The sequence below is a fragment of the Ornithodoros turicata genome, chromosome 10, assembly GCF_037126465.1.
Source record: "Ornithodoros turicata isolate Travis chromosome 10, ASM3712646v1, whole genome shotgun sequence".
NCBI classification, from domain to species: Eukaryota; Metazoa; Arthropoda; class Arachnida; order Ixodida; family Argasidae; genus Ornithodoros; species Ornithodoros turicata.
In genome coordinates, this window is record NC_088210.1 from 34,949,733 (window position 1) to 34,964,886 (window position 15,154).

Below are 15,154 nucleotides of genomic sequence, written 5' to 3' on the forward strand. Positions count from 1 at the left end.
TGCTGTCTGACAGCTTGCACAAGACACCGGATTTCGAACACATCAGGCGGCGCCGTCTGTCACAAAAATGGCGGTGCTAACGCTGGTTTTCAAAACGATCACTCAGAGAATAGGTATATAAAAAAGTTGACTTATAGATTATTTTATAATGTATCGGGGTACAAATAACTGCGATTCGCGTTGGAGGCCAGGCTATGGAGCACATTTCAACTAAAAGCATTCGTGCATCGCGTCTCTTCACCGCATGGTTTTACAGGAAGAAATGAAAAGGTTGAGGAACAATAGGAGCATACACGTTCAAGCACGCGGACCAAAAGAAATTAACGACAGCCATTAGTATCGCTTTCCAGGCCGTTGTTCTCTTCCATTCCCGTCATTAAGCAAAAAGTCGCTTTTTAATCCTTCCTTCCTCACTTTTTCTTTTACGTCAAAGGGAGAACGAAAAGTAATAATATCGAAAGTAGCGCGAGAGTTAACCGTGAAGAAGACGGGAACGCTTTCGGAATTAGCGGTCCAGAAAATGAAACGGCTTCAGTTGAAGAAACAAAAGGGGCCGCAATTATTCCGATACAGTAAACAAATAACCCTTCTTCCCTTTCCTGCAGTTCTCCAGTCGACGCAGCCTTTCGAAATACCGGTCATTTTGGGTGGAGAGAAGATACAATAAGTTGCGTCTCACGTATTTCCGGCTATGGATCTGGATAAACCACAATTTACCCCGCACCGCACTTCACTGCCACCAGGGCCCCGATCTCCAACTCTCACATAGCAAGCGTTATCGCGACAGTTCGGTTCCCTCGCCCAATTGTGTGACGTCGTAACGCTGCACACGTCATTGAGGATTGCACTAAATACAGAGACCATCGCCCTAGACTCGTCCCTGGTCCACATGGGTCCTTCTCGGCACCCTCTAAAGTGTCCGTGTTCTGTCGGCTACTGTCCTAAGGACAGGGCACATTGTGCAGTGCATTGAGGGTCATTGGTGTATTTGGTCTACGGTCACTTGACTCATTCATTAGTTGGTCTTTGTTCGTTTGCTTGAGGTTTTCCTCTGTTCTGCTTGTTTGGTCTCCACAACGTGGGTCCGCTTTGGCTTGCGTGCTTTATCGCCCCCCCCCCCCCCACCCCCCGACCCCAACCCCCGTAGAGCAGACGAATGTGGTGGCGTCCTTTTTCGGGCGGGGGTGTCAGGACTCGCATCTCGATATTTTTTATTTCGAATAAATCAATAGATCAACGCTTTACTGGGCACGAAAGGGGCACAGAAAGAGCTAGCAGCGCCATGTGGAACACGCGGGAAGAACCCAACTGTTGCTCTCAGAGGTGTTTGGGGGTTTTGTACTTTTCGCAGTTTTTACTTTGGGGGAAAATCGGACTGTGTTTATCCAAGTTTTATATTCCGGAAAGTTGGACGTTTTCGGAGCGGGATCGATTCCCGAAGTCAATCGGAGAAATGAGGAACAAATAAAAATATGACAACTTTTTTACGTTGACTTCAATTGAATTGTATAGTTACGCAAATTGGTATCGGTAGTCCGAGACCTTTCTTCGCGGTTAATTACTTAGCATGGAAAACCACATTTATAATTGACATAGAAAAACTCGTTATATCCAGGCTCGCTCGTGCAAGGATGGATCACTCCATCTCCTGGAAAGACGTCGTTTGAGATCAACTAGCACCACGACGGAACACGCTTTCTTACTCCACCGTGAAAGCTCGGATTTAGCCGGACTCCAAAGAGGCACTCTCGTCACTTTCGGTTCTTGTAAGGACAAGCAATAGCGAGACCTTTCAGCGAGTGTCTCCGTGTCAAATTTTGTTGCTCTGTAGCGGGTCCAGATAGACACCACTGTGAATTCGCTCATGATCATGGGCAAATCAAGTGTGAGGCCACAGAATCAGGTCCGATGCTTTGCCAGGACACTGAGAATTCCATCCCTGTGGGAGCATTTCATGTCGGCATTCAAATTTACATTATGTAAGATATGATATTATATGATATCAATATATGGTAGTAGAGCTACTCCAGGTCTAGTAGAGAGAGAGAGAGAGAGAAAACAAGAAACTTTCTAAAAATACTAGACCTCTGCTACATTATGTAGTTGTGAACGAATATCGAATTCTTGTTCGGTGGTGAAAATGTCACGAGGATGCGCTACAATAAACTGCTCTCCACCCGAACATGGTGACACTGGTGTCTCGGGTCCTTGCGAAATTTAGTACCATTCGAGGAACGGGGTGCTCTTTTTTTCTTTGTCTTCCTTCGATGTCCCCTTGATGATCAAAAGTCATTAAGCGCGCTACAGCATCCTCCTAATTACTAAACTCTTCGACCTTCTTTGTCCTTAAATTGCCGTAGCCTTGACACGTTTTCATTACACTCTCACGTCACTTCAACTCTCTGCACGAAACAAAAAGTGAAACCACCAAATATCGCCACCTCCCGCTTAAGAAGAGAGAAAAGAGGAGGAGTTGACGTCACGCCTGGTCTGCAAACAGTGAAAGGAAGCGGGCGCCGTATTTAACCGGATGTAATAGGTAGCCCACAATGGGATGTGCACGCGTGGAAAACAAACGGGGCCCCAATATTTGGCCCCCGTAGTATCTACAGGGATGAAGATACAACTGGGATTGTAAAAGTAATATAAGATCATTGGGGGACTCTCTGAACATCAGTCCACAGGGGTCGTCTAGCAAACGTCAACAGTGTCGAGAAGTAACTGGTGTGCCTACATCGATAGAGCTCAACATTCTTGCGAGGCAAAACCCGCGAGAAAAAATATGCTGGTTTCTTTTTCGCTGAGGATTAGCGATTGTGGAACCACGTACCTGGGATGTGTTCTTCTTGAAATCTCGACAGAGCTGGACCAATGTGGACCTGGCTGCATCGCTCGCCTCTTGGCGGTCCACGAGCTCTGTCGCTGTCACATCCAGGTCCTTCTGAAATAGGAAGAAGAAAAAAAAAGTATTTTCCCGCTAAATACCGCAATAAACGTAAGCGCAAGTTCACCAGAGAAGTCCACAAGCTACAATTCGTAGCGACAAGATTTCTCTCTCCCATTCTCAAGCATAGAGATATGTTGTTGAAGAATAATCTGCTCTCTCAAAACATGGGGCCACAACGCATGCGCAATCGATTGTACATCCTCGAGTACCCCCGGAAGGACCAATAAAGGCCGATCGATACGAACCAATAAAGGGACAACACGATAGTGTTTGGTCGCGCCACTTCAATTTGAATATCCAGCAAGAAACGGGTGACGATCGATTCGCGATCGACGATTCGGTACCTGGCACTCCTTTCAATACAAGGTGCTCAGCACGAGTTTCAGCCCCGATGCTTTTCTTTTAGAACGCAATATAGTGAGTTTTAGTGCATTGTACGCTATCGTTTTCGCGTACGTAAGGGAAAGTGTGCTGGTTCCGAGCACGGCGCGAAGCACTCTTTATGTTTAGCGCGTGCGCATCAACCACCAACGCTATGCCTTACGTACGCAAAGGCGATAGCGTACGATGCATTAAAGCTCACTAGTATATCTACTATGTTGGCGGCGTGCTCTGTGCTCACTAAAGAAAGAAGTTGGATGACAAAGTCAGACCAAGGATAACGCAGAGTATCGCTGTGGAGGGGTTTACACTCCCACCGTACATTCAGAGCACTCGACCGACATTCGCAATCGTACGATACGTACGATCGTCACTGGCACGAAGCGCTCATCTCGACCAGGTTTGGCTTATATTCTTTTTTATTTATTTATTTTTTCACGTTCACGTTAGCCCCGCCAAGCAATCGTGGCTATGAGTAGAGATGAGCGCGGATAGGATTGCCTCTTTTCGCATCCGCACTCAATGTCCGCGACCGTATAGGGTCCGCATCCACGCGGGTATTGAGTATATCGGCACATCCGCGATCATAGCATTCGCAGGAGAATAATAATAATAATAATAATAAGCCTGACTACACTGTTATGCGTTTTTACTTTTCAGCGTACAAAAACTCGGAGGAATGTTATATCATCTATAGTTGTTCAATTACAGCGGTTTAAGGAACAGCGATGCAAGGGATGGCTCACCATTTTGGATTCAATTGTATTGTGTCTCGCCAGAGAACGCCGGCAGAGACATTAACGCTTATTTGCGCATACCATGCGGATATCTATGTGTTCCGCAGAGGCGCGCGGTTTCAAAACATTATATATTTCGATCCGCAAACCAGGATGTCGGGAGGATACGCATACACCTCTAGCTATGAGCTGTGCAGTGATACAGAGAAAAGAGACACCGAAATGGCCAAGCGTATGAAGAAATAAGTGGTCACTGTGATTGATTTATTGAAAAATTAAAAAAAATTGAGATTTGAGACCAGACACAGTCGAGTCAGGCTTCCCCAGAACACGTGAATAGAAAAGAAAGTAGAAAACCGACCCGACTGCGTTGCCTCGCTGCTAACTGGTTGCATGAGTATACGAGGATGAGTTTTCATAAATTAAGACGGTAACGACCACCTCTCTGGCTAAAATCGAGAAATCGAAAATACAATTTTCTCGATTTTGCAAGCGTAATTTTTTTCAGGAAAAAAAAACGGCAGGAAATGTCTCCTGTCTAATGTATCGAGGCGTGGCGCCACTATTTGCGCCCTGTTCGATATATTGGTCCTGCACGTGGAGCACGCGATTCGGTTATAACGAGGCCGCTGTTGAAAAGAGCCGATAAAATAGACACGGCATGGGTCACCTCCAGCAATATATTCATCCTGACACGATACTCGCATATCTCAATGGATCGCACGATTTCTCCTTGCGAAGGTACTACGTACGTGGAAAACCTATGGGCTTGACGATCGATCAGGTGAAAAGGAAAAGAGGTCGGACTACGCCCGTATTTTGTAAGTATCCATAGCAAGTAAGCAACTAGTTATGCAGTACTAAGCAGTAGTTATGTACTCTCTTGGAGAGAATGTCTGCCAGGCCATACAACTCACCCGCAAAAACGGGATCTATGTTGCTCACATGGCTTACGAGAAAAGAAAAAAAGAAACTGTCTATTTCCGAAAGTTTCCTGCCCCTGTACTACACTTTGCCTCTTGGTTGGTTCAATTTTGAGGCACTATTTCCGCAGCATGCTGAACAAGTGACTTTGGGAGCGGTCGGTCGTTTTCCCTCCATAGAGTTGGCGCTGAAATGCACGTTCCTTCTCAGTATAGCTTGAACCTTATGGAGGACATTATCGACGCAACTAACAACTCAAACCTGGAGTCCTCAAAAGAAGGAAATCAGTAGTCCCCGAAATCGAGAGGAACTTTGGGATCTCGCATGGGCCTATATGAGCTGCTATGTGCTGTTGTATAGGCCTGTCTGTTCCGCGATATAAGAAATCGTGTCTTCCGGGAAGAATCCACAGAAATACGTGTAGCGTTATGGTTTCACCGCGTGCATTCAACGATGGCATAGGGTAGGTGTGACAGTTTCGATGCCGACTTTCTTCCATTGGCGTTTTTTTGGGTCTTGGATCCTCTCTTCAGCGGGCGGGAAGGAGAGTTGTTTATGGTTGCCCAGCCGAGGTAGGGTAACACCTTAAATTACAATATGTACATCCTAATCCCATCACGAGCAAAATAATACTCACCGCTGACAGCAACTCATGTTGCTCACAGTAAGGAAAATGAATACGAGAGAACAGAGAATATGGCCGGGATTTTAAGAAAGTCTGCGAAAGGTGGCCGTTGTTAGCTTTCGCTTCGAGTCACCGAGAATGTCCTCGCCCACACCATCAGCGAATATAGGTGTGATTACAGTCTATCAATGGCCATATGCCAGTCAAAAGGGAGGAGTATGAAACATACTGAGCAATTCATTTTAGTCTCTATAGTGGGGAAGCTAGAGTTTGGCACGGCTACAATAGCGCCGGCTTTTTCCTCCAGCGACGGACGCTGAGTTCGCAAGTGGTGTATACGGGTCCCTTGTGCTAGCTACGTGCTTCGAAGAGCAGGGAGCTATTATCATACAGTATATGAACTCATTGGTGGTTACGTACTTTTTGTTCCCATCTTCTATGGCACATTGAGATATAAATTACAATCGGTAATTTAGCGAGCTGCCAGCTACGCAATCATCGCGAATCCCGACAGTGGTATAACATATCTGCCGTCCCAAGCATCACGCCTGGGCTAATCCCGTACTGTGACAGCAGCCACGAACCAAACTAATCGGTCGGGTTTAACCGCGTGGTAACCGCACAAACCTCCGGGTCCGGAGGAATGTCGACGGAACACGACGACAACATTCCAGTCTAATTGGAATCCTGGTCGAGCAGCGATCGGAAGGAATCTCGCACGTGCGGGACTCCACTGGGAATTAATTGCGATGAATCATAATCCCGCTGATCGATTCGCGTGTCAGTTCACTCGGGTGAAAATGCCGGCCAAATGGAACTGAAACGCGTCGTAAGCTTTGTTTTGAAGCATTTAAACTGCTCAGCAAACTGACAGAATGAAAACGGTCAACTATACATACGAACTCTCGCGAAGGTCTATAATGCGCACCAGGATGCTGTCGTCCTCTGTCGGGATCCAACTCGAGACGTTGGGATCTGTGCTCCTCAATCTCAGGGTTCAATATGAACGAATGGGTAGCACACAATAGCGAGTATTAGGAGAACGTTTCACGATAGCGTTTCCGAAAACAAGACAAGTTTATCGGCTGTTTCCTTCGGTCACGTTGCTGATATATAATTGACAGACAGAGATACGGAGTCTGGATCGGAGGGCTGATTACGATACTCTCAAATTCATTCTGTAAATCACGATTTGTACATTTTTACAGCGATAGCTGACGGGGGGCGTAAATGTGGAAGAGAAAACGAGGTCTGCCTGTTCGCTTCCTTGAGGAGGGGTTGAGAACGGGAGAAACGAAGGGGGTTAAGGGGGTGGGATTCGAGTGATTCTAATTGTCCGGAGGAGGAGATGACGTACTTTGCGTCTAGTTGCGCATGATGCTGTAAGGTGGGTGATATCCTTCACGGAGGTCACCGAGATGCCCATGGCCTGGAGCTGTCTTTTTGGGCGAGGTTCTTTCTTTGTGGTGACTCCTACAGTACAACAGGATATGCTGTATGTCTCAAGTTGCTCCGCAGGTGTCGCAGAAAGGGGAGCCTGCCTTCCCGATTTTGTAGAGGAACGCTCAGTCGGTGGATTGCAGTGACTTGCCTTCTTCCCTTGGTAGGGCAAGGGGGTGAGCTTTGGGTGGTGGTGTTGACGGCGAGATCGTGGATTGACCGAATGTATAGTTACTTATGCTTTCTTTGGTGTCCGCAGGGGCCTCAAGTGTTGCTGCGTGGTTGTGGGCCGCTGACGCCAGTTGGTCAGCATTTTCATTGCCCTGTATGCCCACGTGGGACGGAATCCATTCAAGTGTTATGTTGTTGTGGAGCTGTTCCTGGACGTGCAACTTGTTCCGGACAATTCATGCTAGTGGATCTTGTGTAGTAGGAAGCTGTACTCGAAGGAGTACTGAGCGTGAGTCTGTCAATAATACTGTCGGATGCGGACGGATAGATTCCAGTCTGGAGAGGGCTTGAAGGATTGCTACTATATAGCTCCGCAGTTGACGATGAGATGTCGAGGGGGGGAATCTTATACGCTGCCGTGCTTCATTCAGAGCCCAGAAGAACTGAGCCGTCCGGGAAAAGTGTTTTCTGTATTCGCTTTCGATGCAGGTGCGGTATTTGAGGTGTTACGCCCTACTTGTGGAATTAGCGAGGGAGGAGAGAGCGGGAGAAAGTATGGAGTAGGTTGACGATGGGATTTTAGACCATTTATGATATTTGCTCCTGGTTGTGCTTCTCAGCCGGTCCAACTGGTGGAGGAGTTTTCTGGTTACAGCAGGGCGGAGAGCTCCTTATTCTTTCAGTGTTCACATGTTGTTATCCGCCTGCGGGAGACCAAGTGCTGTTTTCAGGCACCCACGATGAGTTCGCTCCAGCGTTTGCATTCTTCATCCACTGGGCTAAGAAAAGGGCAGGACGTGCAGCATTTTTGAGATTTTAAGTGCATTGTGGACTTGAAGTACTGCTCGCGGCGAAGAGCCCCAAGCTGTCCCACACAGTCTTCTCTGCGCATTCCGGTAGTGCAAAAAAGCGGAGGCGAGAACTGCTGCTTGTGGTCATCCAGAACAAGGCCCAGTACTCGTTGTTGCCGAACTCTTGGAATCTTTGTGCCGTCTATATTGTGGTGGCTGGGTACTTTCTTCGTTTTTTGTTAACGATTATATCGATGATTTTCCAGTCGGAATGGTGAGCCCGACCGAGCCCAGCTGTATATGGGGAGTTGAGCATCTGATAGCGTGCGTGCGCTGTCCGTCGCAGATATCGCTTTCTCCTTCTCGTTGTGCTCTCTGTTCATGTTCTCTGTCCGCTTCTGCATCTCGAGCCTTCTCTTCTACACTCATTTGGGCTCTTCTACGCTGGTCTGCCTGTGCTTGTCGTGCTCTCCTTTTCGGTGCTCCGGGCTCTCCTTTCTCGTTTCAACTCCGCAAGTTGCTGTCGCTGTATTTCAGCTGCGAGTACCAAAGGTTGCACAGCTACTCGGATTTTTTTGAACGTCGTACGATATGCAGCTACTCTTATCTCGTGCTATGATCGCGAAGCAACGTGTAGTCCTACACTGTGCTCCGCGTAATCGCCTCTGTAGCGTGAAGAAAATGACATATCCAGCCACGTTACGGTTTAGAACTGAATGATTTATTCATCCCCACGAGCTCCTCCACCCAGTCAACGTCGTCTTCCTTTTCCCCTAGCAACGGAGCTAACACTACAACTTCCCCTCCCCCCCCCCCCCCAAAAAAAAAGCTCACACAACCGGTTAAATGCAAAACCAAAACAGCTTATACCGGGTAACTATGTCTGTCTGGAGGTTGGATACCCTTCCATATCGAGATCTTGTTAGGGGCCGTTGTCCGCCAAGCTGGACAGTTACGATCGGGCCAGGATCCTCATATCTGGATCGTTGATAGACTTCACCCTCCAGGTCTTCTCTGGCAGTCGCCACAGGAATCGGTGTTTCGGGAAGTTCAATGTATTGCGTATCCCGAACGGGCGTTAGCCCTGCGTATCAGATGTCGACGAACTCTTGTGTGTATGTCTGCACCCAACAGAGCCCGTGGAGTGGCACCGATATCCACGACAGTTCCTTGGATTTTTGGTTGTGGCAACCAAACCGATTCCCCCTTCTGGAGAGGCGGCAAACTACGAGTGCGATGTCTCCTGTCAAAGTTCGTCTTCTGTTTCTTCTTTTCGTTGGTGTCTCGGTCTTTCCACCCATAGTGTTGAACATTAGGCTTCAGCTGTTGAGGAAGAAGTCGTACCCTGCTCCTCAAACGCCGCCCCATCAGAAGCTGTGTTGGGGTCCAGGTGTGTTCCTGTGACTGAGTAACGCGAGATTGGGGTCCTCAGTCAGTCGCTCGACCGTTGTCCGTCACCACTTCTCGGGAAATGCCGTGCCTCGCGAAAATGCTTTTCAGGCGTAAAATGACAGCTCGTGAAGACCAAACATTCGATAGGGGCAGCACCTCTGGGTATCTACCGCCGGGACATATTCCATTCCCCCTAGGTGGAATAAATCCACTCTAACCTTTTTCCCACGGGAGGGAAGGTGTCTCCGTTGGGACCATAGGTTCTGTACTCCTCGCGGGCGAAACAGCAACAGGCTCTAACAAGGTCAGCCAGCTCCTTGCTGAGGCCCGGCCACCAGATAGACTCGTTCGCTTTCTGTCTGCATCGAACAATGCCTTGGTGGCCCTCGTGTATGCGGCGCAGCATCTCTTCATGCAGCGACATGGGAATTACAATACGCTGGCCGCGTAGTAGGATGTATTCACATACTAAAGTATTGCCATTTGTTGGTAGTAAGGACGTAGTGCGGGCCTCTTTTCCGACATGAACCCGCTCACTTGGACTGAATCACGCGAATGAACTTATAACGTGACAAACGTCTTTCTCGCTTCACTCATTCACCTGACATGACTGAGATATACGAATCGAGCGACAGAAGAGAGAAAGAAATACGTCCAGTAAAACCAAGCATGAAGGACAGCGAGATTTAGCACCGATGCAGATTACACGATTTATTAGCAACCTAATTGGCGGAAGAAAAAAAAAAAAGAAAAACAACGAACGAGCAGCATGACAAGGATGAGAACTGAAGCGACGCTTTCACAACCAATATTAAGCCACCATCTTTCATTTATAAAAACCTGCCACCCTTATTTTTCATACATAAGCAGACAACAGCAACGTTTACAATGTTGATTGCATTGTTGCCCAAGTTCAATTTCGTTTCTCCGAAAAACTTTCTCTTCTGAAACGCATCCATTCAGCACTCCGGATGGATATGAAAATAATAAATCCCCCCGCCCCCAACGCAATTCATAACGGCCTTTCTTCAAACACAGTCGCACATGTTGTAAAGAATAGCGTTAATAAAGCGAGTAACCTAATAAAAACTAAAATGCGACGTTTAATGAGTCTCAAAATGCGTCCAATATCAGCAGGGCGTTTGTTTGATGCCTTTTCTAAAAAAAGGGGCTACGGAAAAGATATTTCATTAAATGAGCGAGAATGGAATAGGGAAGAAGAAAAAAAGCGACGTTTCGGATCATGATAAATGAGTCTCGAAGACAGTAGTGCAATGAGAAGAATTGAGAGAGCGAGGGAAATACCGTGTTCGCGAGCGTGTCTCTCTCTCTCTCTTATTTGCTTTTCTTATTATGTTGGATTTGGAGGTTGCCCCCGTTCGCGGGAAGATGTGAAGGAAGGGTACAAGTATAAAGGATGAAAGTTAACTTACTAAAAAAATGCTTCGAAGAATCACTTGACCGATGAGTGACTAAAAGTAAGCACGGTTGAGCCTCCTTTTTAAATTTAATCAATTTCATTCTATGGACGAAGAAAAATACGACTATTAGTCGTCAGTGCAGTATTCTGTGAACGTAACTTTTTCTCGGATATATGACGCTTAGTTAATAGGGCATTACTGCAAGGACCTGACGTCTTTGAGTAACACGCGATTCCGCAAGAATTTGGGATAAATCGGATTTTTCCCACCCGTGAATGATGATGCGAACACCACCATTCAAGATCGCATAGAAACAACAAGACGTCTTCACTAAAAATAAATAAATGTCACTTTTCCCGGGCGTATTTCTATCTTCAACGAGAGAATATAATTAGGTGCCCACGGTGCCTCTTCATAATGGTGGGTTAACAATTATAGACAGGAATAAAATTCCAACAAGATATGAAGATAAGTGCAATGAAGATTTCAAAAGACGAGATATCTAAGTAACAAGACGATCGGCAGGTACGCGGAAAGGGGCATCCTTGCTAACGGCTTTATGACATTTGTATCGTGATAATATAGAAGGAACTCAGAATTCCACTACGCCGTCTATCCAGTAAAATGAACAGGTGACCTAACCAGTTGTCTGACGAAGACCATTAATTACGGAGGACAGCACCGGACGAGAAAACCATTCATTACCTGCAATCAATTTGCCACGAGGTTCGCATGCAGATTTCCATGCGAGTGGACAAACAAAGCCGCCGCCCTCTTCATTGCTAATCACTCGTCGAATAAACAGAGCCGCGTCCCTTCAACCTGCCTGTTTATCCTACGTAACCTAAGTAGCCTAACAGTTACCGAAAATCTTTTTCTTCTCGAACGGGAGGCTGTCACGTAGTAAAGTGTTTCAGTCTATTTGGGATCACGTATTAGCACCGCAAGGCAATTCGGGCGATGACAAACATGGACAGATATAGAGAAGATCTACGATTACACAATTCAAAAGTGCAGCAGCGATGACATCTGCTTGGGAAGGGGAAAAAATCGACGTCGCTTCGCGGACCTTCATTTTGATTTTTAGGTAGGTCATACAACAAATTCTCGGCAATTGCTCGTGTACGTTAAATAGTAGAGCATCGTATGATGTACCTACATAGAATGATACGATAGATAAACGCCCATTTTGGTAGACCGTATAAGCGGACTCAGATGAACGTTCAACGCTCTGCAGATACCTTTGGGCGGGCACCTAATCTGGCGCCAAAAGTCAAAGCGCAGTTACGTCACTCCCTCGTTGTTTTTGCTGCGCAGTTCTCGTGCCAGACACGTGGCGCCGACTGGCGACTTCTAAAGAAAATGATCCTCTCCCTTCCTTTCTTTCTCCGATTGAGGAGGAGGAGGAGGCGGGAATATCTTTTTACGCCGTCGGGATCTCCCCGAATAATATAAAGCTCCCCCAGTCGCGTTGTTTTTGTTGCTGAGCATTCTATAGGATAAGACGAGGCAGTCATTTATTATCATTTGGGGCTGATGAGTAATCGGGAAATAGAGGAGGAGATAATCAAAACGAAATGATGAGTCATGCAGCGCTGCTTTGGAATTGATCAACGCGGGCCAGATGATTTTCTGTTCGCCGGTATTGGTTATGCGATATGCAATTTTACTTCAGCTTAACTTTGGAAAAAAAAAAGAAAACAGTGAATCCTTCGTTTCTTAGCGCGGGGCCATTTTGGATGCAACGCTCCAAGAGGCTCGTACTCCAAGTACATCGGTTTTCATCGGTATAGTATCGGTATCGGTCGTCAAGAAAGCGCAAAAAATTACGAAAAATTGCGAAATATTCGCGTGAAGCAGAAAATATTACGCCTGTTCCAGGCAGTAAATACGATCGAAATTAACCAAGTCCAAAGTCTGTGTATCACTTACACGAGTGCAGCACTCAAACGTATATATGTTTGCATAGACGGGTAGAAATCCAGCGAACCTGCAAGGAAGTATGAAGGGAATTGCCTCAGGACGAGAGCCGACCATATTTCGAACACAGACTGTTCTTCTTCTGAACTGCTTAATATTCTTGAACACGATGTTCGTTTCTGATGGGTTCATCTGTTCTTTTCGCTATTTACGGATAATTTAAAAAGAAATAACTTGGCTCAGTATGGTCAACAGGAGTGATAAAAATATAAACTACCGCTTATTAGCGTACAAGCTTTCATGCAGTTGACTACATTTCATCAGCGACCTGGTCAAGTGCAGTTCACTGCAACTGTAGTGTTATTATCTTTTGTCAATTGAAAAAAAGAAGCGAGAAAACGTAGCAACCATCATGTCTAGGCAATCGAATGTTACGAAATTTGCCGTCTGGTCTGGTAATCCATTGAGCACGCATCATAGAAGGCTCCGATGCTTCTCTGCTACTATTTCGCACATTTTTGGTGAGAATTATTTTCAGGCGCGTTTCAAAGTGTAAGTGCTTATTATACCGGTTCTCCTTCTTATACCGCCAATATACTTTCGTTTTTTTTTAAATTTTTGTTTAGAGGCTGACCAGTTAATAGACACGATTTTGAAAAAGGCCCAGTAATATTTATGCCTTTTTCAGCCTACCCTTCTATCTCTGACGAGCTAAAATTAAGGCGGACCACTTTGTATAGAATGTGAGCAAAACAGAAAGAAAAAGCCTCTAGATTACATTATCGGATAGATGGCCAACCCATGCCCAAGTTTCCTCTCACCTATACATTCATTTATCCCATATATTCCCCGAGGAGAGATCGCTCAAAATATGATGTTGGTCTTCTCGAAAAAGATCCTCATTTTTCATTTTGGGGCAACCGAGAGAGTGGATCAACTTAAGTGTCGCAGGGAAGGGCTTCATTAATTTTCCCCCGTTCATTGTAAGTCCCAAGAACGGCTTACGGCGCCTAGGAGTTGGTCACTTGGAGAGTGAAGTCACCGATCTATCTTTTTCTCGTAACGCAAAAAGTGATAATTAACGAAGACGTCATCTTGTCTTTGTTACCGCGTTAATTTCCTCCGCCATATGGGTATACTGTATCGGTGTTTATGTACGCGCAGTGGAAGTAGCTACTTAAACTTGGCATGTTTTTGCTTCGTACCTCGAACTGTCCACGATAGACATAATTAGTGGTTCAAGTTATGGAACTCTGTACCGCACACGTGGTTGACGCTCGCTTTGGATTCGTCCGCGTGAAGACACAGGAAGCTCTCTTCCAAAAGTGCAAAGCTTGGAAGACTATTTCTTCTAAGCGGTAGACGAACCACTATGAAGGACTATTAATCGCGTGACGTCTGCGCGTGATGTTGGGAGACAAATTGCGGCCCTTCCTAGTAACGCGTTTTTATGCAGTGACGAAAGAAGCAAAGTTGTCATCGGGTTGCGTGAGTATCCAGCGAAAAGCCCGCGTAGGGAAGTACTTGACGGATTGCACGTGCAGATGTCTCGCTGTTTTTCCCTGGGTCAGACACCCTCGTTCTCATATCGAGGGAAGCAACATCCTCTTTGGTGTACCACCTTCGAGTTGCGTGAAAGGACCAGAGAAAGACAAAAATTCTCGGCTCCGGCGTGTTGCACGTCTGCGTTCGCGGACAAAAACAATCATCGTGTAGCTGGCCCGCTCTAGAAACTTTCCCAGGGATCCCGTAAGAGAATACGTGAGGTCCCGACAGGGGTGCTTCTATACGTCACGTAACGGCTCCAACGTCACAAAGCCCGTTTTTGTAAATTCAATTTTTCGCACTGATACGTTGAGCGAGGGTCGCTGCTGATAGAGTGAGATAATCATTGTTTCCAGCAACCCTAAATGTTCCTTTAAGCACTCTACTACAGATACAGCCACCTTTGCGAAGGAGGATCCCTGGGTGAACGACGTCTGCGGGCTGATTTCGCCATCCTGACGATTCTACAACGGTCGCTGACGGACGATGGCGTACCAACTTGTACACTGCCATCATGTCGCTGGCGTCCAAAGCCAATCCCACGCTGAAAATCCCGCGGACTCATTTAGTCGCGATTAATGTGACCTTAGTTACATACTTCTAGATGAAAACAAACTAATACGGGGGCTTTTTCTTATGCAGACAATTTTTGTCTCCACGCGAACAAATCGAACAAAAGCACGATACAATTTTGTAATGCAAGCGCGTAAGAAAGGAGGGAGTAGTCCTAGCCCGAAATGACCCTTTTTCCTTTCATATCTCGCTCTCAAATTGGTTTTTCCCTCGATAAGAACCCTGGTACATATGTTCGATTATTCATCCCTCCTTTAAAAAAAAGAAAAGAGCAATTCCTTTCTCCA

The 15,154-nt window shown here is 46.3% G+C and overlaps 1 protein-coding gene across 3 annotated transcripts in view; it reads right to left on the reverse strand.

Moving 5' to 3' along the window:
- LOC135370018 (homeobox protein cut-like) overlaps nucleotides 1-15,154 on the reverse strand; it is a 340,306-nt gene that overhangs the window by 280,888 nt on the left and 44,264 nt on the right. For all 3 annotated transcript variants that reach the window (XM_064603684.1, XM_064603685.1, XM_064603683.1), the window contains exon 3: nucleotides 2,831-2,941. In XM_064603684.1, the coding sequence (XP_064459754.1) occupies nucleotides 2,831-2,941 (111 nt within the window). The remainder of the gene's footprint in view (nucleotides 1-2,830; nucleotides 2,942-15,154) is intronic.